This window comes from Anthonomus grandis, chromosome 9 (genome assembly GCF_022605725.1).
Source record: "Anthonomus grandis grandis chromosome 9, icAntGran1.3, whole genome shotgun sequence".
In the NCBI taxonomy this organism is placed as follows: Eukaryota; Metazoa; Arthropoda; class Insecta; order Coleoptera; family Curculionidae; genus Anthonomus; species Anthonomus grandis.
Genome location: NC_065554.1, coordinates 30,426,007 through 30,453,799, shown reverse-complemented (window position 1 = coordinate 30,453,799; position 27,793 = coordinate 30,426,007). Strand labels below are relative to the sequence as shown.

General features: G+C 32.4%; 1 protein-coding gene across 1 annotated transcript in view; it reads right to left on the bottom strand.

Annotated features, from left to right (window-relative positions):
* Positions 1 to 27,793, bottom strand: part of LOC126740111 (telomere-associated protein RIF1-like) — a 59,230-nt gene that overhangs the window by 8,161 nt on the left and 23,276 nt on the right. Inside the window, exons 11-13 of the mRNA XM_050446017.1 lie at positions 24,720 to 25,863; positions 18,079 to 18,566; positions 5,217 to 5,655 (exon numbers count right to left, since the gene is read on the bottom strand). Coding sequence (XP_050301974.1) covers positions 5,217 to 5,655; positions 18,079 to 18,566; positions 24,720 to 25,863 — 2,071 coding nt within the window. The remainder of the gene's footprint in view (positions 1 to 5,216; positions 5,656 to 18,078; positions 18,567 to 24,719; positions 25,864 to 27,793) is intronic.

Genomic DNA, 27,793 nt, shown 5'->3' with positions numbered 1-27,793 from the left:
CTCCACCGCTTTCAGTAATTTCCCGGGGAAATCAAAAGCCTGCAGCCATCAACAATTGAAGAAGAATAAAGAGGAAAACGGAAAAGTAAAACCCTAAAACAACGGTTGCCATTGTATTCACTGTCGATAAAAATTAATGGCGTTCAAAATGTGACACACTCACCTTGCTAAGTTTCATTATCTATCCATCAAAATCTCGGGCATCCTGCACCAGAATTATTAAATAAACAGTTCCCTAGAGGAACAAGATTAAGGACTATAAATTACAAACCATATTGGCCACTTCCTGCTTCACAGACTTCGGAAATAAAAAACTGGCCTTTTACGTGCGCTTCTACCTGCGCCACAGGAACAAGTCCTCGAAAAATGGATGCAGTACCGAAGTTACGACCTCACCTCTCGCCTGAGCTGTCAATGTCAATCCAATCAGAGAAAACATTAATTTAGACCAACCAGAAGAGTGACGGACCGTCAACAGAAAGCATGAATAATAAAACCAGGAGAGTGATGCGTTACAGTAGTAATGTGTCATTGACAGTGTGAATTTAAAGAAATATCGATAAAAGAAGTTGACTGAAATTATTAATATAATTATTGAAATTAATGAAATATCAATGGAGCGTTAGTGAAAATAAAAGTAGAAAAATAAAACGCTACAAAGTTACTCTCTCTTTTTACGTTTACGAATCAGCAGATGAGAGATTTAGATTACCGGTTAAATTCGAATAATGAGTCAGTGAAACCTATGACTCAAGGGTTTTACTTAATTCCCTCGGGATATACATATTTCGAAGGAGTTAGCCCAGGCAATATAATACTTGTCAAAAACAACATGTACCTTGACCCATACCAACAAATGCCCTTGTAAAGAGATCATTTGTATATGATGCAAAAAAAATTTATAAATAGTTAATTATAGTTTTATAAATGTTGTTTAAAGTTCATAACTATAAAATTAAAGATTCTCAACTTCCCCAGGTTTAAACTGAATCGATAGTCTGAAGACCATATGTCCTACCTCAACCTCCTCCCACAAAACTGTGAATGACTCAAAAACTACTTAAGAAAAATTAAAGGAACAAACTGTACTGGTTTAAGGGAAGAATGCACTACAAATTTTATTCAGGACCCAAAATCATAGAAGGTAAGCCTTTCAAGTAATCCAGGTTTAAGCCGAGTTGATAGTCTAAAAGCCATTTGTCCCACGCCGACCTCCTCCCACTAAAATGTGAATAAGTCAAAACCTACTAAATAAAAATTAAAGAAACAAATTGTGCCGGTTTAAAAAAAGAGTGCTTTACAAATCTAGGCTATGGTGCAAAATGAAACCTGGGCCTTAGTTTGACTAATTAGGCCCCAATATTCTAAACTGTGCTGTACGAATAAATGGGCAAAAGTGGTTTTACGACAAAATTAGACAAAATTTAAAAAACAAAAAACATGTAAATCAATAAAAACTTTTCCTAAAAATATCAAAGTTGACGAAGCACCACTGAAATTTATGATTTTCAAATTAAATCAGATGAGTAAAACAAAGTATAAATTGTCCAATCGGTAAAATGTAAAGTGCGCCACAGGGAAAATCCATATCTAAAAAGAGTTTCCAACCATTTATTAAATGTTTCAAGCAGACTTAACGACTTAGTTTCCAAAATAGTCAATGAAGTTAAGCTCAACTGAAATTAAACAGATTAAGTGTCGGTGTAGTGAGTGTAAAGTTTTTTAAAGGTTATTTAAATACGGTTTCATACTAACTAAAAAAAAGATATAATATATTATTTAAAGTGTAAACCTTGAAATAAATGCTTAGAAATCCATTGTATATCATGTAAAACAAAATTTAATTGCTTTTTAAATAGCAAGAGGGGTCATGCGATGAACGCTCTTGCACTGAACGCTTTATGGTCCTGGAATATTAAGTCTTTATTACTAACCATAGCAAAATGGCAACCTTTCAAAATCTTATTTTTGTTTTTTTTTTACTACACCTGTTCAGGTTTAATTTGTTTGTATGAGTGTTGTTGTTTGTAGAGTTTTTTTTTTATATTTTTGCAAGCAAATGTAAGTGGGGCGGTTTCACATAAAAATGTTGCCACAGTATTACGTCTTATGAGCTTTAGAGTGTGCAAGAAGTATATTCTTCGAAGATTTGACATATCCAATAGAAGACTCCGAATTGTTTGCCAAAACAAAATCTTCTGAAGGTATTATCGAACTTGACAAACGAGGATCTCACACCCAGTTAAATAAAATTAATCCGAATGTTCGAAATGACGTAATAAGCCATATAAAAATCAATGGGTAACTAAAGGTATTTCAGTCATCCTCCACTAAATTTATTTAAAAAATATTAATCCAACATGTTTCGGACATATAACATGTCCATCATCAGGGATACTATAAAAGAACCAAGGAAACTTATAAGATATAGATTAAAATTGTTAAATTACAAAAGTTCTGTTAATACATCTTACAGATCTAGTGCCTCAGATAAAAATGGCATCTACAATAATGATAACATGTTTAATTAATTAACAAATAATTGGACGTTGAAGGCATGAAGCTTATATTAAGATACATGAAAATGGGACCAAACATGGATTTACAAAAACTTCAAACTAGATTATTACAATAGGTTAATATTAATACAACTGTTATATGTGAAAACTGTCCGAAACATGTCGGATTAATATTTTTTTAAATAAATTTAGTGGAATATGACCGAAATACCTTTAGTTACCCATTGATATATTAACTCCACTGCAAAAATGAACTTCTTCAACCATATAAATATGTTTTCTCGCTATAAGAACCATTATTTGAGGACTCAGAACTAAGAAGAAGAAGGACTAAGAAGATTTAAATATTAAAAAAATACATTTGATGTATGGTGCAAAGAAAGAAATAAGATTCATATTACAGAAATATTTTCAGTACAGAATTTAACTTTAAATTTCATAAACCCAATTCTGATATTTGCCATACATGTGACCGGTTAAATACTTTAATAAAAAGTTCGGTCGATTTGGAAATTAAAACCAAAAGTAACACCGAATTAAAAATTCATCAAAAGAAGGTCGAAAGTGTACAAAATTCGAACATGGAAGAAAAAATCCCGAAAAAGTTGAGTAGTATGCCTTGATTTGCAGAAAATGCTTCTAACTACACTACTTTTACCAAATAAAGTATATTATCTGCTATCCCAACTATAGACAACTGCTTGATCTTATCAGTGGAATCTTTTATGTATACTTGGAATGAGACCATTGGCCAATGAGGATCCCAAGAGATCAGATCACGTCTTATTAAGGTAATGTTGTATCTTACTTAATCAGTCATTGCTTATCATTGCTTTTTTAGTACAACATTTGCCACCGACTGTCGAAGAACTAATTTGCTACAGTGAGCAATGTGGTGGCCAAAATAAAAATAAGAATATTGCCAAATTGTTTATGTTTTTGGTTCAAAGTACTAATCTGAAAATTATGCACCACAAGTTTTTTGAGCAAGGACCATATGGAATGCGACCGTTATTTTGCTCGAATCGAAAAAGCAAAAAACTGTCATTAAACATTTTTATTCAAGAACATTGGACAGATTTAATAATAAATACTGCCGAAAAGTTTCAAGTATACAACATGGAACAAAATGAACTTTGATTGCCTTCATAGAGTCATGTTTAATCCAAAAAGAGCCATGGAAAAACGACTAATAAAATGGCGAGAGATTGAGTAGTTTCAGTACAGATACAAACACTTTTTATGGTTTCAGATTCATATAACGAGAAATCCAAATTCCCCTGTTTTCCATTTTGAAAAGTGTCCGTTACTTAAAGCAGGTATATCAAATTTATCTGTAGAAAATTTAAATCACAGTTGTCTTGCAAATTTCTTATGCTAAGTGGGAAAATCTTATACAGCTGTTGCCTTTTATTTCACCAATATATCAGCCCTTTTATCAAAATATGGTCCTCCCCATCAACTAAAAAAGAAGAAAAATGCAAAAGAAAGTAATCCAAAGACGAAAACCCAGATAGAGGAAAATGTCCAAGAAGAAAATAATGAAGATATCAACCTCTAGTCTGACTACGAAGACAATTAACGTTTTCTACATTTGTTTGCCATTAGAATAAAATTTTCTAATTAGATTTTTTTTCCATAAAATACATGAAAGCAAAGGGGCCTAAGCGACTTATTTTTCAAAAATCCAGCAAATTAAAGAATTTGTAGAGCCTAATTAAAAACTTAAGTATTTTATCCACCTTAAAAATTGTATATAAAATATTTTGGCAGATTTAACAATAATCAATTAACTTTCAACATTGAACATGTTCAATTGTTGTTCAATACTGATTTTTAAGTGAACAATGTTCAGGGTGTCCCATTTTCATGCGTTTTATGGGGTATCTCGCTTATGCGTGGAGATCGAAACTTGCGGTTTTCGTGACAGTTTGCTACTTTTTTGTGAAACTTAATATGCCGTTGTCAAAACTTTGACAGCTGTTTTAAATAATTTTGAGTCTTGCGGCAGAGAGTTTAAATTATTGATTAAAGTGTCAATCATCTCCAATTATTAAAAACTTGTATTTTGTTTTGCCCTTCGCAATAGTCAACTAGAAAAATATTTAAAAGTTTTGAAATATTACGATACATACGATACAAATATACGATTATAAGCACCTAATTTTTATAAATTTTATTAAAAATTCATGGCCTACTTCTCGTATATCAAAATTTTTATTTAAATTTCTAAAATCGTTATTTATTTGTTTATTTTAAAAAAAAAGTGCATAGTGTTATATATTTTTGAAAAGGATCTATAAATATACAGGGTGTTCCATTTAAGAAAACTATTTTTTTTCTCAAAAATAAAAAACCTTACAATAAAATGGATGCCAGAATCAAATTCTACGGAAAAAATCCTATCAAAACCATTTTTTACTTTTTCAATATGTTATAGAGTAACAAAGATACGAGGAGTGTTCGAAAATTTAAAATTTTTAAAAAGACCCTGTAGATTAAAAACTATGACAGCTGTCAAAGTTTTGACAACGGCATATTAGGTTTCACAAAAAAGTAGCAAACTGTCACGAAAACCGCAAGTTTCTATCTCCATGCATAAGCGAGATACCCCATAAATCGCATGAAAATGGGACACTCTGTACTAAAGTATTTTTCACCATTTTTAAACTGTAACTCTGTAAGTCCTTAACTCACCTTTTCGTCGTAGGAGTCCCTTGTTTAATCCAGTTACCAGTACCCTTAACGGTTTTCTCGCCGACAATAGCAGTTTCCTTTTCAACTGGTTCAACTTTTGGCGGAGGACTACTACTACTACTACTCGACGAGGGCGGCATCGTACTAATACTGGTAATATGGCCGTCCTTTTCCGCCTTCTCGGGTGACGTTTCCATCATTTTCTCCGGAGCGTCGTCTCCTCGTTCCGGCGACTTTTCCTTGTCCACCTCCTCGTCAAAAATCAGGGCGACCGGAACGAATTTCCTCTGTTCGGTTTCTTCGTCCGAGGAGCCGTTGTTCGGTTTTGAACGGATCGGCGAGATGTCGTTGGTGTTGCTCAATAGTTCGGTGGTGCGGTTCGGGGTGTCGCCGGTTATCGGCGAGGAGGGAAGGCTAGAGGACGACGCGGTAGGCGTACCTTCAAAGGGAAATTTATTATATTATATATAGGGCGTAAACAAACAGACTATATTGAATTTTTTCCAAGCAAAAGGAATTTTCTCTTCATCATCAAGATTTAATCAGAGAAAAACAAACCACCGAGAAGGGACAAAGCCGGGACCGATTTTTCTTGCGCATGTGCGAGCTTATTTGGTATACCTGTCTTATTGCCGGTCCCCTGCCAGCCGTCGGTTAGTCCGGTAATGTTCGAAGCCTACTTTAGTCTAGTCAAGTGTTGCCTGAATTTTTCTCTGTGTTTATTTTTTGTGTGTGTTGTCATTGTGCTCTTTATTTTATTAAAAACTTTTATAATATGCCTTATACCTGTGCTTTTCGTGGATGTCATTCAAAGACAGGGTGTGGTGTTTCTTTCTTTGCTTTTCCGCAGGAAGAAGATCGGTAAGTTCAACTTTTCTTTTAATTGTTTCCACTCAAAATAAGTTGTTTCTTTTTTTGTTTTTCGTAATTACAGTAATTCATTATTTATTTTTTATTAAATTCGTAATTACAGTAATTAGAGGATTTATCTGTGCAGTAATTAAAAAAAAAAAATTAGCTTTTGAATTAAACATGTAATTTTATGACTTTCAGTGTCAAGTTATGGCTGGCAGCTTGCTATAGAACAGACTTGTTTTCGATACCTAGAGAACAACTAACCAGGAACTATAAGCTCTGTGAGTACCATTTTGATGAGAAGTTTTATAGTGCAGGGCCCTCAAGAAAGCGTTTGTTACCTAACGCGTTACCAACATTATTTCCTAATCCCACAAAAAGGACTTGTGAAGGTGAACAGCTTGAGGATGAACAGCCAAAAAAAGTCTCAAAGGAAAAGGACATAAAAATTCTATCCTGTTAGCTTTTGATGGGTTAACTTAACTATAATTTTTACCTACTAACTGATATTAATTTTATGCTTGAAACCTTATTTTGCACATAAAAATATATTCTGTATCTATTATATTTCTTCTTTTTAGATATTTTAATACAGCCTGCAATTATGAAACCAGCAACGTTGGCCCAGCAAAGTATTGCCGAAAAAAATTCTCCTTATGACAAAACTAAGACGCCTAAAAAACACCCATTATTGGATATTTTTTCTGGTAAGACTCTCTTCTTTCAGTTTAGTAGGTTGGAATAAGATTTCAGTAAGAATGGATTATTTTTCAGAAAACTCTAATTAGTTTTATACCATTTTATAACAAGGCCCAGACAAGGTCTTGTTATAAAATGGTTATACAAAACTTGTCTGGGACAGGTACCAGGATTAGGATTAGGTACCAAAATGTCTGGACCCCATATAAAATGGGTAAAATAATACCCTTTGTCTTTGTTTCCATTTCTATAAAAACCAACCTCACCATCACTTATTTATAATTTATTTAAAGTTTGAAAACCAAATACATAGGTAGTTTTACCTGAGCAGAATTTCCAAATTTATTTTAGTTTACCAAAGACTATATGGTAAATCAGTTTTACTTTCTAATTTTATTCATATTAAAGATGTAAAGTTTTAAAATGTTAAAGCATTTTTTTATTATTTGCAGGCCCAAGCACTTCACAATATTCAGTGTGCGAGCCCCTCGGCAACCTCCTATCTATCGAAATAGATAAACCGTCCGAGAATTCTCCACCAGGCCTTCTTTCTCCGTCAGCTTCTACTCAGACTTCTTCTCAGCTGAGTAGTAGTAGTAAACTCCCTTAAATACAGATTGTATCGAAAATTTCTTTGGTGCTGTAAGGCAGCAAAGTGAGAATAATGTTAATCCAACACCACTGCAATTCCAAAGAGCGTTTAAAAAGCTGTTCTGTCAGAATTACTTACATTCGGAAAGAATGAATTGTAAAAATGATTTGGATAGTATATTGATGAACGTCAAATCCATCAATATACCCGAAACTTTCAATGAAAAAAAATCTGAAGTTGCAAAAGGTATTGCACTTCAAAACTATAGTTATAGGACAGACCATATTCCCACAGAAAATGCCTTTCGGTATGTTTGTGGCTATATTATGAAAAGAGCACTTGAAGTTCATATTAACTGTGATACCTGCACCAATTTCGGTAAAATGTGTGATGAAATGGATATAAATAGATTATTTCTTCATTTTAAGGCTTATAATTCCAGTATATGTAACTTTGGTGGCTTACAATCTCCTCCAGAAGAGTTTATTTCATATATATTTAAATTAGAGGAAATATTCAATTGTAATTTTGAGAAAATGTGCATAAACCAGGGAATATCTAACAATTTATTTAACATAATGAAAACTATTAATTATGAACACCCTTGTGCACATTTTTCAAAAACCTTTATCTTAAAATTATTTATAAGGTTGAAAATATTTTACACCATTAAATATAATAATAGGGTCTTAAAAACAAATAAAGATAAAAATGTTCGAAAACTAAAAATTTTGCGGAATGTATAAATGTACCTAGGTTTAATTTAATTATTGCCAATGTATTTTTGTGTTTCATTATACAATGAGCCAATATTATTATCTCAAAAAATTAAAGTTTGTTTAGAAGATTTTTTGTTTTCCATTATTTATCCTAAATGGTAATTTTTATAGTTGGCACTATACCGGATGACACAGGAAAAAGGGAACACGCAATAACTTTTTTATTTTTCAAGATAAACTAATGAAATTTGGTATGTCAATAGAATGGTTATAAAGGCATATTTTGACGTATTCAATTGTTTTATATTGAAAAATAAAAAAGTTGTTGCGTGTTCCCTTTTTCCTGTATCACCCGGTATAGTTTAGGTATACCTATAACTTAACTATACCAACAGTAAAATAATGTAATAGTTTTGATTTCAAATTCCCAATAAAATTTTTAATCTATTAATTGTCGTATTTCTCTCCGTGTACGGAACTATTAAATTGCCAAAACGATTTTTCTCCGTTACTTTATATGTAGCGCCAGTCATTTAAGCCCGCTCAAGGGCACCAAAATTGGACCCCAAAAAATCAACGGTAAATGCGGGTTTTGTCGCTTCTCGGTGGTTTGTTTTTCTCTGATTTAATTCCTTGAGACCTAACAGTAACACTGACATTTGATTTAATCTGACATATTAACACACATTTATTTGTTTATTTATTCGCACCCTATAACACTACAATCCGATAGTTCTCTATCACTCGCTCCCAGTACTCAGTAGAAATCTGCTAATCTCATATTGTTCAATTTTGTTATAATTTTAACTGTTCACTAGATGTCGTGCAATGTACCATTCAAGTATTGTTTGTTATTGTTTAGAATTTGTGTGTGTGTTAAGTATTTTACAATTTCATAATTTTATATGTATTTTTTATGTCACCTGTCAAGAAAAAAATTTTCGTATATGTTTTTGAACTGTTTGTAATATATTTTAGAGTCTGATGATGGCAAGAACACTTGCCGAAATGCATCACTCCGGAAATTAGAGGATTAGCATTTTATTTGTGGGGAAAAGACTTCCCCCTACTAACTTTTCAATTTTATTATATATGTTTAGCAGAATTATTTTAGCTTTAGTTGGTAAGTATGTAAATATAAAATATGATATATCATCCATACCTGGAGAAGAAGAGGAGATTTTTTTTATTTAATTCATTTATACTAAATAAAGGGACATTTTCATTTTCATTTAGGGGTAAGGTCGCAAAATTTGGGTCAATATTAATGACAGACATACTTCTTATAATTGATAATTTTAGATCATTACATATTGTCTGATTAAATCTGTTATGTTTTGAGTTGTGAACAAATTCAGGGGCTGATCCTTGGGTAAATTTATTTTAAGATTATTATAGAAATAGATTATAATTTAAAGAAAAAAAATGTATATGAACGCGTGTCCTAAAAGGCGTAACTTTTAAGATACCGGATGGTAAATATTGAAGAAAAATATGTATTTTTTTTTATAATACCTGTAAAAACCCTGTAGATATTTTAGTAATATTTGGTATGCATCAAAAGGCATTTTCTGAGGCTCACTAATTTTTATTATTAAACCCCAAACACGGGGCTACTTTGGCACCCATCTTTTTAATTTTTTTTTCGAAAACGGTTTATTATAAAAACCCTATTTTAAGGCAGGTTATGAGTATGACCCATATAGTTACTCTTGATTTTTTCAAGTTGATTCGATTATAAATGCAGCGCCTAGAATCAAAAATGCCTCAAAACCTGCACAAAGTACTGCCTCGTTTTACGGTACACTGCAAAAATAGCAATTAACCAGAAAAATATGGAAGACGTTCAGAAAATCATTCAGTATATTCCAGAAGACAAAAAACAATTTTATAAGAATATCCTTACATCGCCAACTGCTCTCTACTGCCTCAGATGACACCATTGCGGAAGAAGGATAGTTTAACAATTTTTTGACTCAAGACTCAAGAATTTAATTTGATTATTTTTTATAAGTTATCTTGAATAAAAACAAGTTTTTTTATACATTTTTGTTTTTTTTTGTATACATTTCTTAAAAAAAATTATAAGTTGTAAGAAAGAAATACATCCAAAACTTTCTTATCATTATTTCTAGATAACTAGAATCAATGAATGGTTTCTTAATAATCTTAATTAACCTAAATAAACTATACTTTATAGTAGATCTCATTATTACATAAGTAAAAAATAAAAGAAAGGGAATAAATAGTTTTCATTTCCTTCTTCTAACTGGTGGTTCAATTAATGATTCTATTTCTCAAGTCATCAATATCCAATACCGGAATCTTGTACACCAAAGTATTTACTATGTGGTAAGATCTAGTGGATTCATATCTGGTAACCGAGGTGGCCAAAACCGAGGACCGCCTCGGCCTATCCAACGATTTGGATCTGTTTCGTCTAAATAACAACGTTCTAATAAACCAAAATGAACAGGATACCGTCTCAAGAAGTCCTGGAGGTATGTCTTGGAGAAAACGAGTGTACATTTCCTCATTCAATCTCTGTGGTAGAAAATATGGGACAATAAGGCGGTCTCCAATGATTCCAACCCATACAGGTTTAACGAATTAATTAATTAAAAGAAATTAAAATAAAATTGTTGTTAGTGATGAGCTTCAACTATGGCATGGGGATTTTCATCTGCCCAAATGTGGTTATTATGGTAGATAATGATTGCCTCTCTGGAAAAATTAGCTTCATTGGTAAACAACTGAGGGGGAATCTGCCTTAAAAACTGAGGGTTTTGCTCAATGACTTACAACGAGAAAAGACGCCTAGGATAGATAATAGAGCCTGGACTCTATACTTGGATATGGATATGATGGCCATGTAGCTGCAGACCAATTTTTCTAAAACTGGTGTCAGGTTGTTCATCAATTAAATTAAGTAATGCTTCTTCCAATTCCGGTGATCTAATATCGTTTTAACAGGCTTTCTTGGTTGAAAAGTTCCAGTTTCTCATAGTCTTTGATGAAAGCGTGCAAATAATGTATGATGAGGTGCCATTCGTTGACGGCAAGACCATAAACAAAATGCATATCGGTCATTGCTGCATTTGAATATTTTGCCATTTTGATGATATGGATCAAAATTGCACGAAAAAGCTTCTACTTTAAAGGAGGCAAGAACTGACAATCAACCAATAATCATCAGCAGACATTTAACAGGTTATTATAGATTAATATAATAAATCATTATTTTCAAGTACATTTTTACTTACGCACCAGCAGGTACATATTCCTCAACAATAAATAAACCAAATACAATCATACGAAATCACTATGTTCTATTTATCACAATTAAACGAAAAGCTTTGTTTTTTCTGTTTGCCCTGAAAAACGTTGGCAATTCAACTTCAATATTCAACTTCAATATAAAATATTACAATTTTAAGAATATAAAGCACCTAGATACCAGAGTATCTGTATGTGCTATGGTAGAAACAATTTAAAAATTCTAATATATCAATGTTGTTACCCTTAGCAGGCTAGCCGTTATATAAATTAGTTCACAATATTTAACATTTTAAATAAGTTTACCCAAAACTATATAACAAAAATCAAAAACCAAACAATAAAAATGAGAAAAAGAGAAAAAAAAAAGATTCATATACTATATACACATATACATTTTAACTACAAAGGTATTATGTAGTATTTTACAGAATTTTCTAGTCTTTGGTACCTAAAACCTATAATATTTGAAACAAAATAAATAATTGAATAAATGTCCATACTGAGATTTTCCTCTTTTTCCCTTATGTATTTATGTTGTGATTGCTATCGAGTAAGAAAATAAAAAGTTTGGTGAAAAGCAGAATATTGATACAAGCACATATGATCAATCAACAAAATTTTCTTTTGTTTCCTAATATATAACTTAGGGCATGCTCATTAAACTTTTTGTAGTATTTCTGTTGTTTGACATTTTCTGGGAGAAGGTTATAAAATTTTGGAGCTAAAAATACTGCTGAATGTTGACCAAAATCTCGAATCATATAAGGTAGTACAATTTGCTGGTGTTTATTAGCTCGGGTTTGGTGTCTATGGTTTATTATACTTTGTTTACCATAGAATTTATGAACATAAGAGCAACAGGTTGTTATAAATAAAAAGAGTTTTTAAATCTTGTATTTCAGAATTATATAATTGCTTTGTTGAAAATAACCTAGGTCTCTTTAACATTATCTTTACTATTGAGTTTTGTATTGTTTTAAGATTTTTTAGACTGTTTTCATATGCCCCACCCCAAATCAATATCCCATACCTTAATAGGGGTTCCACGAGAGCTTTATAGATCAACACAATCAGTTTTCTGCACAAAATTTCCCTTAGTAAATAAAATTTATGTAAGAGTGCCTTTATCTTTTTTGTTAAATAATCAATGTGTACATCCCATTTTAGATGTTTGTCTATATGGACTCCCAAATATTTTATAGAGTTTACCTGTGCAATTGGTTCATTAATATTGTTTACAATAATATTTTGAAAGTTTGGTCTATTTAAACTGTTTATGGAAAATGCTATATATTTAGATTTTTTTGGATTTAGTGACAATTTAAAGGTGTCGAAAAAATTTTTGATTAATGATAGACCTTCTTGAAACTTAACTTTTGCCTCTTGCCATGTGTCTCCAATAAATATAATTCCTGTATCATCTGCATAGGATATTACTTTGCCAGGAGTTTTTATATCATTCACTGCATTTATATAAACATTGAAAAGTAGGGGTCCTAGTACAGTGCCCTGCGGTATTCCAATTTTAATGATATCAGGATCGCTAAGGTTACTTTTTATCTTGGTGTATTGCATTCTGTTTGATAGATAACTCTGTAAAAGTTGTAATACTTTGCCTCTGATACCATATTTTTCTAATGTTTGTAATAATATTTGGTGTGACACTGTATCGAATGCTTTTGTTAGGTCGAGAAACACCGCAAGGCACTTTTTATTTTTGTCCATACCTTTAGTTATATCACTAACAAGCTCATATATAGCATCTATTGTACTGACTCCTCGAGTAAAACCAAATTGATTTTTTGATAGTACATTATTTTGGTCAAAATAACATAACAGTCTATCCTTAAAGCATTTTTCGAAGACTTTTCCCAGGTTAGAGATGACACTTATTGGTCTATAATTATCCATCACTTCCTTACTTCCGGACTTAAAAACTGGACTCACCACAGATACTTTAAAATGACTTGGCACTACACCAGTTTTAAAAATTAAGTTTATAATATTTACAAGTGGTGGTAAAATGTGCATATGGAGCAGTTTTAAGATTTTTGCAGAAATTCCATCTTTACCAGGTGAGCCATTATTTCTTAAAGAATTTATATATTTAATTATCTCATTCTGAGTAACGGGTTTCAAATACATGGAGTTTGAGAATGTCCTGTTTATTGTGAAGGGGTGAGGGGGAGTATTAATGCTTTTTGATAGGTTTAAACCAACATTCATGAAATGCTTGTTAAAATGATTAGCGATCTCTATAGGATTTATTATTTGATCACCATTTTGCGACCTAATCATTTTTATTTCCCCCTTACCCTCATTCCCATTTCCATTTACAGCCTCATTTATAAAATTGTATATTTTTTTTATGCTATTACTATTTTCCTGAATTTTATTTTTGTAGTAATCATTTTTTGTATTTTTGATCAGATTATTCAGTTTATTTCTGTACTGTTTATATTCAAAGATTTTTTCTGGTGTAGGATTTTTCCTTAATTTTTGTTTTAATTTGTCTCTATTTTTTATTGAAGTAATTATACCTTGCGATATCCAAGGTTTAATTTTTTTAACTCTTGTGTTTAACACTCTTTCATAGTATGACTGATTTATTATTTCAGATATATTTTTTACCAAAAGATTCAAGGCTAAGTTAGGGTCGTTTTGTGTAGATATTTCATTCCAGTTTCTGTTTTTGGCCAATTCGATTAATTTTTGATAATTTATGTTTCTAATTGTTATGTCATTTATTTTAGAGTTTTCTGGTTTATTTTTATTTGAAACAATATTTATTAATATAGGCAAGTGATCTGTTATATCATGATTTACTATATATGGATTAAATTTAAGTATATTTTCTTTAATTTTAGTTTTGAGAAATACATGATCTATACAAGTTTGTGAATCAGGTCTAGTAACATCCTCATATAATGAAAAAAAGCCATGGCTATTTAAAAGTGATACATATTGATTGACCATATTGTCACCATCATTTAAATTATTCAAGTTTATGTCCCCTAAAAATAAAGCTACATCACATTTTTTTTTATTTTCAAGGTAATGGCTTAAATCAGTTAAAAAGTTGAGTGTATTAGAATTTGGGGAGCGATAGCAAACCTCCAAGCTAACACATAAATTTTCCAAGATAAAAGTTAAGTTAGTATTACTAATTCTACTTGTAATCTGCTTCCCTGTGCATATTATAGGGTTTAAGGATTTTTTGGTGTATATCAATAAACCATCAAAAGCGTTAAAATCTGCATTATCATAATAACAATCAAATTCAGGTATTTGGCACATGGAAGCGGATGTAAGGTTATGACATTCAGTTAGCAACAATATATCACAATGTTTTGCATTATAGGATTCAAGAAACACAATAAGCTTATCTAAATTAGTTTTAATACCTCTAATATTAAGCAATAAAATGTTTATTTGCTTAGTGGCTGCTTCAATAATATTACACATGTTTTGCGGCTCTATGGTAATTGACTTTTTTTCAATATGGATCTCATCAAAAACTTCCATTTCCATTTATTATTAGTAATTTTTTGAAATGATAAACAGTAATCCTTAACAACACTCCTCTCTAAATTTTTAGGTCCTCTTCATTTTTTATTTTAATTGGATCAGCAGAATGTGTCTTTTTTAGAAATATGTTTCCGTTTCTAGTGAATACTGAAAGGAATTTGTGAAGATGTTTAAACTGCATGGTTTTTTTCAATAGGATCTGGTTATTTTGTGTTAAATCATCATTTATGTAAATTTTATTTTTACCTTGTATACCACATGCCTCAGTTGTCAGTCCCTTCATTTCCTTTATTTTCCTGAAGAGTAAAGTTTTATGTTTTTGGCTTTTTAATTTTACCAATAGGGGAGCATCGGCTCTTTTTCCTAGACGGTAAGTTTCACAAATTGAGTTTTCATCCAGCTGAATATCCAAAGTGTTCGCAATACGTTTTACAGTATCTGCCAAGTTTGTGTTTTCTTAGTAGGGAATGCCATTTATAATAATGTTCTTATCTTTTTCCCTCTGTTCTATCTCATTTATCTTGGATTCAAGCTTAATCACAAGCTGTTTCAGAGAATCATTTTCTTCATTCAGCACTTTTGTCTCCAAAGCCAGCTTATCAATCATGATCTTTTGCTCATCAAAAGAGTCCGATATGTATTGAACAGATTTCTTTAATTCGCTAAATTCTCTGTCTATGGATTTTTTAAAAGGAGCTAAATATTCTTTAAACAGGTCAGCAAAAATGGCCTTCATCCTCCTTTCGTCCATTTCACCAATTTTTTGGCTAGTTCCGGTTTTCTGACAACAACTAACAATCTCCTTTCCGTTTACGTCCTGTTTTACCACTTTCGCCTGTTTAGCGCAACTAGGATGGAATGCAGATGAACAGGATATACAGCTCCAAGAAGTTTTTACACCTTTTTTGCAGTGCTTACAGGTATTTTCTTCGTGGGAGTCGGCCAACACTGGATTGTTTGACGACATAACCTCACAAAAATTTATTTTGTAAAATAATACATTTATTACAACAATATGGACTGAACTTTATTTGTGGGGCTAGCCCAGTACTCAATAAACTCTTTTTAGTTACTTTTATCAAAGGATGCCCTTAATATTTCAAGAAAAGTTTTACTGTTTATATTTGGCTTTTGTTTACTAAATGTCAATTACAACAAATGTCAATTAAATTAAAGAAACAATTTGAAAAGCTTGGATTTTTTTTGATCATTTATCCAACTAAACCCTTAAAAAATTATACAATTACTGTTAATAAATACGAAGTATTACGTTATTTAATTTAATTATTTCATTAGTTTATATTTCTTACAGCGTAGGGGGGGTTAGTCGACTCTAAATTAATTTATTTTGTATTCTATTTCATTTATCGTACTATTTTTTTAACAAAAGCTGCAACTGTACCACTGGTGGTATAGTAGCATTAGTTTTTTTAATAATAATAAAGTTATGACATTAAGTTTGTATTATTGACTCCATCCACCTCAATAACCTTAAATTAATAGTGTTCTTTTTCATTTTATTTTGTGGGTTCATCGATAGTATAGGCGGTTGTGACCCCACCTAAGGAACTCTGGCTCATTCTGCATTAGGTCAGTGATGCTCAATATCCACCCTACTCTCCCAGATTGAGGCATAAATTTGTATTTCAATTTATTTATTTTTTTCAAATTTCAATATTATTTTTTTTTTTTAATTCAACAGACATGGCATATTGATACCTGAGTTTATGATGTCTAGGTAAAAAACGCCAACAAATTTAAATAGTTTTCATGATTTACCAAGAAAGTGAGAGGCAAAATCTTGGATTTTTTAATCAGAGAAGTGCCTGCCTGTCAGAAAGAAAAATATTTACTCTTATTGGCAACTATTAATTCATGGACTACTTTGAGGCCTATTTTAGTCTTTGTAATAGGAATTCCTAAGATCCATTCACTAGAAGTCAAGAAATTGAATTTTTGATTCCAGAAGTAACTGTAAGAAACGAATTAATTTGTCTCTTACTGGCAAATGAATATCTTGGATTCTAGTAGTCAAAACTTTGCAATTATTAATTTATGGACTAGTCTGAAGACTCTCTTACTTTTTTGAAAAAATAACTAAAATCCATTCACTACAAGTCAAGAAATTTAAATTTTTAGTCTAGGAATGCCCGTAAAAACAAAATAATTTGTCTCTTCTTAGCAAGCGAATATCTTGGGTTCTAGTGGTCAAAATGTTGCAATTATTGATTTATAGACTATTCAGAAGTTTGAAGAAATTCCTAAAACCCATTCACTAGAAGTCCAGAAATTGGTATTTTTAATTCAGGAGTGCCAGTAAGTAACAAAATAATTTGCCTCTTAATGGCACTTTCAATGATTTGAGTTATATGTAGTATAAATGGAATAGTCCGAAGACTATTTTAGCCTTTGTTGAAGAAATTACTAAAATTCATTCACTAAAAGTCAATAAATTGGAATGTTCAGTCCAGGAACGCCTTTAAAGTGAATATCTTAAGTTTTAGTAGTCAACATTTAACAATTATTGATTTATAGACTACTGTGAAGACTATTTTAGTCTTTGTTGCAGAATTGACTAAAGTCAATATAATGGCATTTTTATTCCAGGAGTGCCTGTAAGAAATAAATTATTTGTCTCTTAATGGCATATGAATAACTTTGCAACTATTGATTTATTGACTGCTTTGAAGACTATTCAAGCATTTGTTGAAGAAATTACTTAAATCCCGCTATTAAAAGTCAAGATATTGGACTTTTTATTTCGGGAAGTTAAAGTTATAATTATGAAGTTTTGAATAAAAATTTAGGCTTATTTATTTGATTATTTTCAAATGTCAGTACAATACCGAAAAGTGTCCTATTCCCAAATGTGACTTTCGGACTTGTCAAGAATTTCGCAAATAAGTGGCAAATTAGTGCAGCTTACGTGATTCGTGACTCGTTTATTGCCCTCTTTATATTAATGTAATCTCTAGATATCTTTGGCAAATCAATGTATATTTATTTATATATTTATTATTTTATTAGGAGTGTTTGTAAGAAACCAAATAGTTCCTCCCTAGGGTAATGAATTTTTTGATTCCTAATAGTCAAACACCCTGCAAAAGACACATAAAATTATACAAGAGATCAATTGAACATTGGTCATTCTCATATTCCGAATCACTGCTAATTAGTCATATTTCCTTACCAGCACATGTTGGACTGACTCCACTCTTCACAGGTGAACTCTCATCATCCACCATCTCAGTGTTCAACAATTCAGTTTCAGGCACCACACTGGCACTTTCGTCCACTTCAGTTTTAATAGCAACGCTTAGTTCTACCCTGGTCTCCTCGACAGCAACGGGTTCGGTCGCAGGAATCACCTCGGTTTCCGCCTGACTTTGACTCTCTTCGACTTCTTTCTTCACATTGGTCAGAGTCGTATCCTCGATTACGGTTTTATCGGAGGCTGCTGAATTGTTTAAGGATCGCAGTTCCTCGAGTTCGACTAGGCTTAGGGTCGCGGTGTCCATCGTCGCTATTTCCTTATCCGCGTCAGTTAAAACCGGTTTGACGGGGAGGTCGAGGAACACCTGTACTTTTTCGCTATCGGGGTCCAAATGCATCGATTCGGTGTCTTGGCTTTGGGTGCTTTTTTGCTGCAGTTCCTCGGTGGACATTTCCATTTCGTTCCTGAAAATACAGATAATTTTTCTTGGTTATCTAGTTTATTGGGTATTATGTCCCAACTCAAATAAATATTACATTTAAAAAATGTAGTGACGGCATCAAAGCTGCGACACCTACACCTGGATGCTTAATACCATGAATAAGCATCCTTATATCTTCTCTTATTTCTGATAATAAAAAATATAAAGAACAATTTATAGAAACTTACTCTAACAGTATTTTACGAAAAACGATTTTTTTTAAGAAGAAAAGTTAAGAGGTTTAGGACACTAAGGGTCCTAAGGTAGGTTTAGGATACTTGCAATGGAGTCGTAGGTTAAGGTAAAATGAAAATCCTGCAGTTTCCCACCACTTATTTATTAAACATGATTCAGTTTTTTAAAATTGCCGACATGTTTCGGACACAGCGGTGTCCATCATCAGGGGATACTAAAAGGAAATAGTTCTGAACAAGGAAACAAAAAGACAAAGAAAAAAAACTTCAAATTAATATAAGGCACACTTACAAAAGTTTAAAAACTCGGTGTCAGTTATATTCCCCAGGGTTTGATTTCATGTCAAAAAGCCCTCTATTTATTATTATTATTTTAAATTTTATTTGTTTAGATTCTGTAGTTGACAAGGCCCGAATAGTATGCTAAGTATACTAAACTCAAACCTAGGTGACATGTATGTTAAAAAGTCCTAAAAGTGCCATGGTACCTAATGGGGTGTTCCTAAAAATTTTTTGGTGAAAGCACGAGGAAAGTAGTTGTGTGAAAAATGTTCTCTATGAACGTTCTACTTTCCTGGACTACCCTTAGAACATTGAATAAGCTAGAATAAACATTGACTGCTTTAGATTGAGTGCAACATTTACACAGGGGGTTGAGGAGATATTTTGTTGATAAACATGCTTCGTACTGCATACGTTAAAAGACGAATATGCCCAGCAAATGAGAATCGAAGACGGGACCGAAAACCGATTGATCCCTCCATTTACGTCCGTTAAATTTCGCGTGCGAATGGTATAATACTTTTGTTTTCTTTTCCCTAACCTAGATTGCAGATTTTATTTGCTTTGCTTCCTGAATGATTTAATTATCCTGGATAATTATTATTTATATCGATTTTGCGACTATTTGAGTGCTCATAACAATCATAGTGTTTAGTGTTGACTCCGTTGTCTATAATATTCGGTTTTACGCTAATTTTGAGTTCAAAAACATTTTAGTGTTTGACCTTCAATTTCTAGTGAATTTTCCAGTGATTTTTTTACTGTATAATTTCTTTTTTAGCTGCTGTAGTATCTGTTTACGATAATTATGGCAACACTAAGGTAAGGTATAATTTTTTTAGTTCTAATCTGAATTATTATGTATTTTCTAGTCAACAAAATGCAATCTGCAAAGTATGTGAGAAGGAATTTTCAAGCACATCGATGAGAAACAGACCTCTTAAGAAGTTTCACCCAGAATTTGTTGGCCAGGAATACAAGAAACACCTTTTAGGAATCATTAGCTCATGTAAAAAGAGAAGTGTTAAGTCTGGGGGAAACATATGCATTCATAATAAAATGATTTCAATAAGGTACTACATTCTAGTGGTCATTCTCCTTCTGCCAGAGCCTTGTCGTCTAGTAAAAATTCCCGTCTGTAAATACCTATTCCAGGCATCTCGAACTGAAGACCGCGGAAATCTCAGAGTACGGGCGACATAACTTTTGCTACGGCCATCTTCTATTAACGCAACAATTCTACCCACGTCTGCTAGAGTTAATACCATATTGACACACAACAAATTATAATAGTGACCCTGTCAAACTTTATGTCACATAAATTGCGTCCTTAGCCAACGTCGATAATTTTTAACCGAAAACTTGACATTAATTATCTAAAAATAAGCTTCAAATTAGCGTTTTAATAAAAAATTTGCAGCTCGCAGCAGAAATGAGATAATGGAATGGAATCAAAAATCGAAATGTTTAGAATACATCAAAGATTACAAGGAACAGTATGTAAACAGAATTATCCACCTTAATTTTCCTACAGGGTCTTTTGAAATTACGAGAAAAAAACAACAGTTTGTTTTACTCCTGTATAATATTATAGCCTAATCGAAAAATGCTACTTTACAAAATGATTTTAAAAAATCACAACAAATGTATCTAAAAACTGATCAAAAGGCAAAATCGTGAGAATCTGAAAAAAAATAAAAAATTTATAAAACATCAAACTTCGCCAATATTTCAGGGTGGCGGAATTTTGTGCCGGCGAGTGTATTATCTATTCTATTTTTTTTATATTATCTATTCTATAAAAAAAAATCTAAAACCACTCATACAACAAAAACATTGCCAGGGAGAGAAAGTAAAAGTAAATTGACCATACGAGAAAAAAGAGAAATGCTTAGAAAAGTGAAGGAAAACCACAAGAACATTTTTAAAAAGCCAGGGTAGCAAGAAAGAAGCCATTCATAAATAAGAAAAATAGAAATAAACGCCTCGAGTTTGGTAAATCAAAGAAAACCAAAAACTTAATCCCTACGGTAAAACACGAAGGTGGTTCTGTTCTCCTATGGGGATGTATGTCACGGCATGGAGTGGGTCAGGTCCATTTTATTGACGGAATTATGGATCGGTTTTTTTTATGGATATATTAAAGAATAATTTAAAGCAAAGTGCGGACAAAATGGGAATTAACAACGATTAAATATTTCAGCAAAACAACGACGTTAAAGTATGGATATTGTATAATGTACCAAAAGTATTGGAAACTCCACCCTAATCACCAGACGTCAACCCCATTGAACATCTGTGGTCCGAACTGAAGAAAAGAGAAAAAAACGTAAAATATCGAACAAAGAGGAATTAAAAGTAAAATGACAAGAAGAGTGGTCCAGTATTGAAATAGATTTTACGAAGAAACTCGTAGAATCGATGCCTAATAGGTTGGCAGAAATTTTAAAATCAAAAGGATATTCCACCTGTTATTAGTTTTTAAATATTTGTTGAATTTTCAAAAATACATTTAATTAGACGAAGATATTTTCTCCCTTGCTTTCTCAGAATTTGTAATTTAAGTAGTTATTAATATTAAACCCTGTGTTACCAATTTAGGCATACAACCAACTGTGTATGTGTTAAAAATATATAACAATCTTTTATTGCATAATTTTTTTATTTCAACTTTTACAAAAGAAATTAAGGGGGCCAAATAATTTTTCTCCCGACTGTAGCTTTATTAAAACTTTTTTTTCTTAAAATCACCTAAGGAATAACACCCTTAAGCATCTTATTCTGTAATATGTCTTCTGTGTAATGTCTCTCTACTTTTGCTTCTTATAAAATAAAGATAAGCAAATACTTTTTTGTGGCAAGAATTTTAAAATACATAAAGATATTTTTGCATTCATCTGAACCTCATTAAAAAATGTTAGAATTTATTAACGGGCAATAGTCAACCAGTCTGGCTTTTTATTTAATAAACAAGTTGTTTCTCCACTTTTGCTCAGTACAATATATGCTGGCCTATGTTTCTGTGCATTAACCATTTGTGATTATTTTGGACTAAAACGAAAAACGAAATTGTTGCTATAACTGAACATTGGTTAAACATACATGAACCTGTCTTTATTAAAAATTACACTACTTATTTAACAGAAGTAATTTATCCCATGGAGGTACTATGATAATGTCTACAATCACCGATTTTTCACCAGTAACTAAGTTTGATAACTTATTATCTGAAGAAGTTTTTAAATTTTCCATCGTTCACCATAAGTTATATGACTTCTATATTGTTTGTGTTTATAGAACACCTGACGCTGATGTACAGACGTTCTGTCTAAAACTTCTAAGCTAGCTAGAATCCATGCTTCTAAAAAGTACATAAATTTTGTGTGGCGACCTTAATATTGACTACTCCAGTGTGTGTGTTGATTCAATGGGTTTTTTAATTTTAATGTAAATTCACCAACCAGAATAACTAAAAATAGTTCCAGCACCATTGACTATATCGTGTCATCTTGTACTCTGAACTTCGTTGATACTGTTCTCAATTCAGCTTTTTCTGACCATGAAGCTGTTTTTGCCAGATTTACTATTGACACTTTAAGCAAAAATAATTTTCGTATTTTTGGTTAAAAAATTTTTTTGAAGTTCAAGAATCTATGCCAAACAGCTGACTGGGGTCTTATCTCTGATGATATCAATGGTGAGTTTTCTAGATTTGTAAAGACCTTGTCAAGTATTGCGAATAAGTCCTTTCCTTATAGACCCATCAAAATTAAGCATCATTCACCCTGGTCCACTAAAGGCTTACGTGTATCTGCAAGGAACATGCGCTCTTTATCATACCTAAAAAAATTTTCGGACAGCATATTTTTTCATAATTATGTAAGGCTATACAGGAAATTGTATCGAAAAGCAATAAAAGCCGCAAAAGATATTTATTATAATAACAGGCTGGCTAATTCTGGTAACGTTGCTAAAGAAACATGACCTATTGTTAACGAATTAAGAAATAAGCCTTCTTCGACTAGCGCTATCCCCATTCTTCACTTAAGAATGAGGGTCTTAACGATTACTTTGTAAACGTGGCTAAAAACCTAATGACTACTATAACACCTTCTCATATCTCTCTAATGAAAACTTACATAGTTTCTTTTTTACCCCTGTACTGATAACAGAGCTTCAAAGTACAATAAATGAAATAAGAAACAAATTATCATCTGGTACAGATGGTCTTACTCTAAAAATGTTCTCAAATCTGCCTGATAACACCTTAAACCATCTGAGAAACCTAATTAACAAATCATTTCAAAATGGGGGTCTTTTTTAACTGCCTTAAGACTGCAATAATTATTCCCTTACATAAAGGAGGAGATAAAGAGCAAGCTTTAAATTATCGTCCAATCGCTCTCCTTTCAATATTATCGAAGATCATAGAAAGATTGGTTAAAAAAAGGCTATTATCATTCCTATTTAAATATAAAATACTAACTCCCCATCAATTTGGCTTCTTGAGTAATAAATGCACTAATGATGCTATGTTCTCCCTTTTTAACAGTGTTAACTCCAGCATAAGCAATCATCATTCAACGTAGCAGCAACTATTTTCTGTAATTTCTCCAAGGCTATTGATTGTGTAAACCAATAGAATGTGGGGTACCCCAAGGTTCAGTTCAGTTCAGTCTCTTTGCCGATGAAACTAGCTTTACATGGAGCAATCCGGATGTTGCGGCACTTCATGCAACTATTGCTAAAGACCTCTGCTTAAACATATCAAAAACTCTTTATAGTCTATACCAACCCTTTGTACTTACCAACACCAGCTTGGACGTTGTTGAATCTGGGAAATTTTTGGGACTTATTGTGAGTGTGACTCAGTTTGAGCGCATTTTTAAACTACAAAAGAGAGCGGTTTGCTATTTACTAAAACTCGATAGTCGAGCTCACTGCCAAGAAATGTTTAAAAGATTTAAAATATTAACTCTTCCATCTTTATTCATTCTTGAAACTATTTGCTTGGTTCGCAAGCATATATCAGAAATTTCTAAAAAACCATCTCGCAATTATCTACTTCGAATCTTTATGTGCCAATCCCAAGGTTAGAATTAATAAAAAGCTCTATTCTTTACGGAGCTAAAAAAATGCACAATCATCTGCCTTTGGAAATTAAATCATTGACAACTTTTCCTCGATTTCGCAATGCTTTGAAATCATATTTACTGGAGAGAGCTTTATATGCAGTAGATGATTTTTTTTTAATATTAATTTTTGAGTATCTAATTATTAATATTCTTAGGATGTAGAATAGCAATATTTTGTATTGCTAAATTTCTATAAAATTTTTTATGACTTTTTAAACATTGTATTAATGTTTTTGACTGTTTTTGTTACTTTTTTTATTTACTTTCCTATTTTCTTACTTTTTACATTTAGTATAAGAAATTTGACCAGGTACATTTATGTCTTTTGTACCCAGTTTTGTATATATTTATTTAGTACTTGTATTTTGGTTTCTATATTTGTGTGTTTTGCTTTTTATGTATAGATTTGTCTAGAAATTTTTTTTAAAATAAAGCATATTTGATTGATTGATAGCCGCGACTGTTATTCCTAACACCTGAACAATTATTATAAACTAATCAGAAAAACAATGATTTTTTCCGTACCTCTCATCTGCAACAGCGACCTCAACGGTTTCCTCCTTCTCACTTTGTCCCATCAGAACGGCAGGAGCAACCGTTTCACTCTCGCACTTATCCAGCTCATTAATGAGATCCTCGAGGGCGGCAGTGGCGGCCGACACTCGATTAGAAGCGACGATAGATTTGATCGGTTTACTGCGAGTGGCTGTTTTACGTTTTCGTGGTTTTTTCTCCGCTGATGTTGGCACGTCGACCTGCTCTGCGATTATGGTCTCTTGAACCGACTCGTTCTGGGGCATTTCCTCCGGTTTAACGGCACCACTTTTGTTCATCGACAGTCTCAGCTTGGATAAACTCGCATTGGCAACGCCGGATTCTTGTGAACTCTCGATAATATCCTCGTCTTCGTCGCTGGTACTTTTACGAGTTTTCTGGGGTTCCGTTTCCGGGTTTTCTAGCTGATTACTCGGTTCTTCGGGTGGGAAAAGTTCCGATTGGGTGTTATTGTCGGGTTCGCTTCTCTTCGCGTTTGTGGAGGGGGTTAAGGATTTCGGTTTCAAGAATTGTAAGATGTCACTCATTTTACTGGAGGGTAAACTTTTTCTTTTAGACTTTCGTAGCTCGTCGGTTTGTATATCGCCAAGGGACTTTCGGCCCCTACGCCGTTTGATTTTAAAAGTTACTTGTTCGGATTCGTCTTTTAATGATGTCTCTCCCGGTACCTCGATATTGCCTTTGAAATGGGGTTTCGCTCTATTTCTACGTTTCACTTTGGTTTTAACATAAGTTTCCGGTTCGCCCTTTGGGTCAGGTGCACTCTCTTTGTTTGCCTCTAGAGCTTCATTCGTCGCTACCTCGTTCTTGGTTTCGGCCAGTTGATTTGCAATTCTCTTCATTTCATCCAGCAGAGCTTTTGGTTTTCTTCCTCGTTTTTTTGCCGGTTTTTCCTCCTTCGGGGAGCTGCTTTCTTTTTTCGTCGTTTTCGGACTGGTCGCTCCTCCTTCTGCTACCGCAGTATTTTTTTCATTACAAGCCCTTTTTCTTAGTTTTCTTCCCGAACTGTCTGTAAGTGAAGGTTCCTCGGCTTTAAGTTTACTTGGAGATTGTGGTTCTGCGCTTTTTGGACGTTCTTCTTTGGATTTGTCGTCAAAGCTTGAATCTGTAGAACCTAAAACAATAAAATCGGATATTCAATCAATCAATCAATCGGATATATTACATATAAGCCTTTACAAAGTATGTGTAATAAAATCCAATAATTATAATCTATCTCAGTACATTTTAAGGTGCACCTAGGTAACCAAATACCTGTATGTGCAAAAAAATCAAAAACAATTTTATAAAAATAAATATTTAAACAAAATATGTCCCATCCACTAACTATTGCAAAGTTTCCATTTAACACCCAATAAATAATTAAACATTAGAAAACAAAAATCTTTCACGATCACGTATGAATGCCTAAAGCTATGAAATATGAAAATTAATTAACAGTAAGTAGTTTTTTAAATACATGTAAATGATCATAAATGTAATCCCCAGATATTTTACAAAATTTTTTGACAACTTTTGTATGTCTAATATATGGTGGTAATAAGTTGTACAGTTTGGGTGCGTGGTAAAAAATTGATTTTAATTTCATAGTAGTGGCAACAGTTGGAATTGATAAGTGTCTATTTACATTTAATCTAGTCTGATACTGATGATTAACAAAGTTCTTAAATTTATTCGACTTGTGAATATATATACAGAGCGACCAACAGTATAATGTGCGTACATCAAAAATATTTCTGGAATAAAGTAATGCAGTAGAAAATCTTTTGTTTTTTTTGAAAATAACTTTTAAAATGTAGTTTTGGGTTACATTTAAAGAAGTCAATGTGTTTTGGTATATCCCACCCCAAAGAATTAGACCATACCTTAGTAGTGATTCCATAATTGCTTTATAAATCGTAATCAAAAGTTGTTTATTTAATATTTCCCTGAGCACATAAAACTTGTATATTAGTTTTCGAATATTTTTTGATAGTCTAAGGATGTGGTGGTCCCACTTTAAGTGTTTGTCAATATAGATTCCAAGATATTTTGTAGAGTGAACTTCATGAAGTTTATCCATAAGACTATCTATGTAAATACTATTAAATGATGGACGGTTTGCAGCTGTGAGGGAAAATGCTATATAAATAGTTTTAGTGATATTTAATGATAATTTAAATGAGTATAGCCAGTGTTTTATTTTCTTTATACCGTTTATAGCATGTTCCTTCACCAAATCCCATGTTTCCCCATAGAAAGTTACTGCTGTGTCGTCAGCATAAGAGATAGTACTACCGTTTTGTATTGACATATTGGTTAAGGAATTTACATATGCTACAAATAAAATTGGACCCAGAACAGTCCCCTGAGGGATGCCCATTTTAATTTGAAGGGGTTCACTTATAGTATTTTCAACTTTGACGGATTGCTCTCGATCCATCAAATAATCAGCAAAAACGTCTAACACGGTTCCCCTTATCCCATAGGATTCTAGGACTTGGAGCAATTTGTTATGAGGGACCGTGTCAAATGCCTTGGCTAGGTCTAGGAAGACCGTAAGACACTTTCTGCCACCATCCAAATGGTCTGTTATTTGCTCACAAAGCACACAAACTGCATCGGTTGTGTGCTTTGAATAAAAGAAGATGTTAATGTATATATTCAATGTTAAATGTACTTTAATGCTAGTTTATAGTTCGCCCAGCGAATAGACTTGGACGAAAAGAATTTAAAGAATGCAGAAAACAAAAATCTGTGGCATTTGCTCGACTTTATTTATGAATTTCGTTATCTAATATTTATCAATTTTTGTATTAAAAATGTCTTAAAATTTCGTTCGAATAGGGCTAATTTCGCTAAAAATATTTAGATATTATTGTTAGTTTCATAGTCTTATACTATCAATACTGGCTATTAAATAACGAGACTGCGTGCTTAGAGGGCGTCCTAGACGGGTGTGGAAAAAAAACGAGACTCCTGAATCGCCCAGAATAAAAAAAAGCAAAAATGTCCAAATCAAAATTCTAGGCAATGTTGATCGTTTTTTTCGACATTTACGGTAT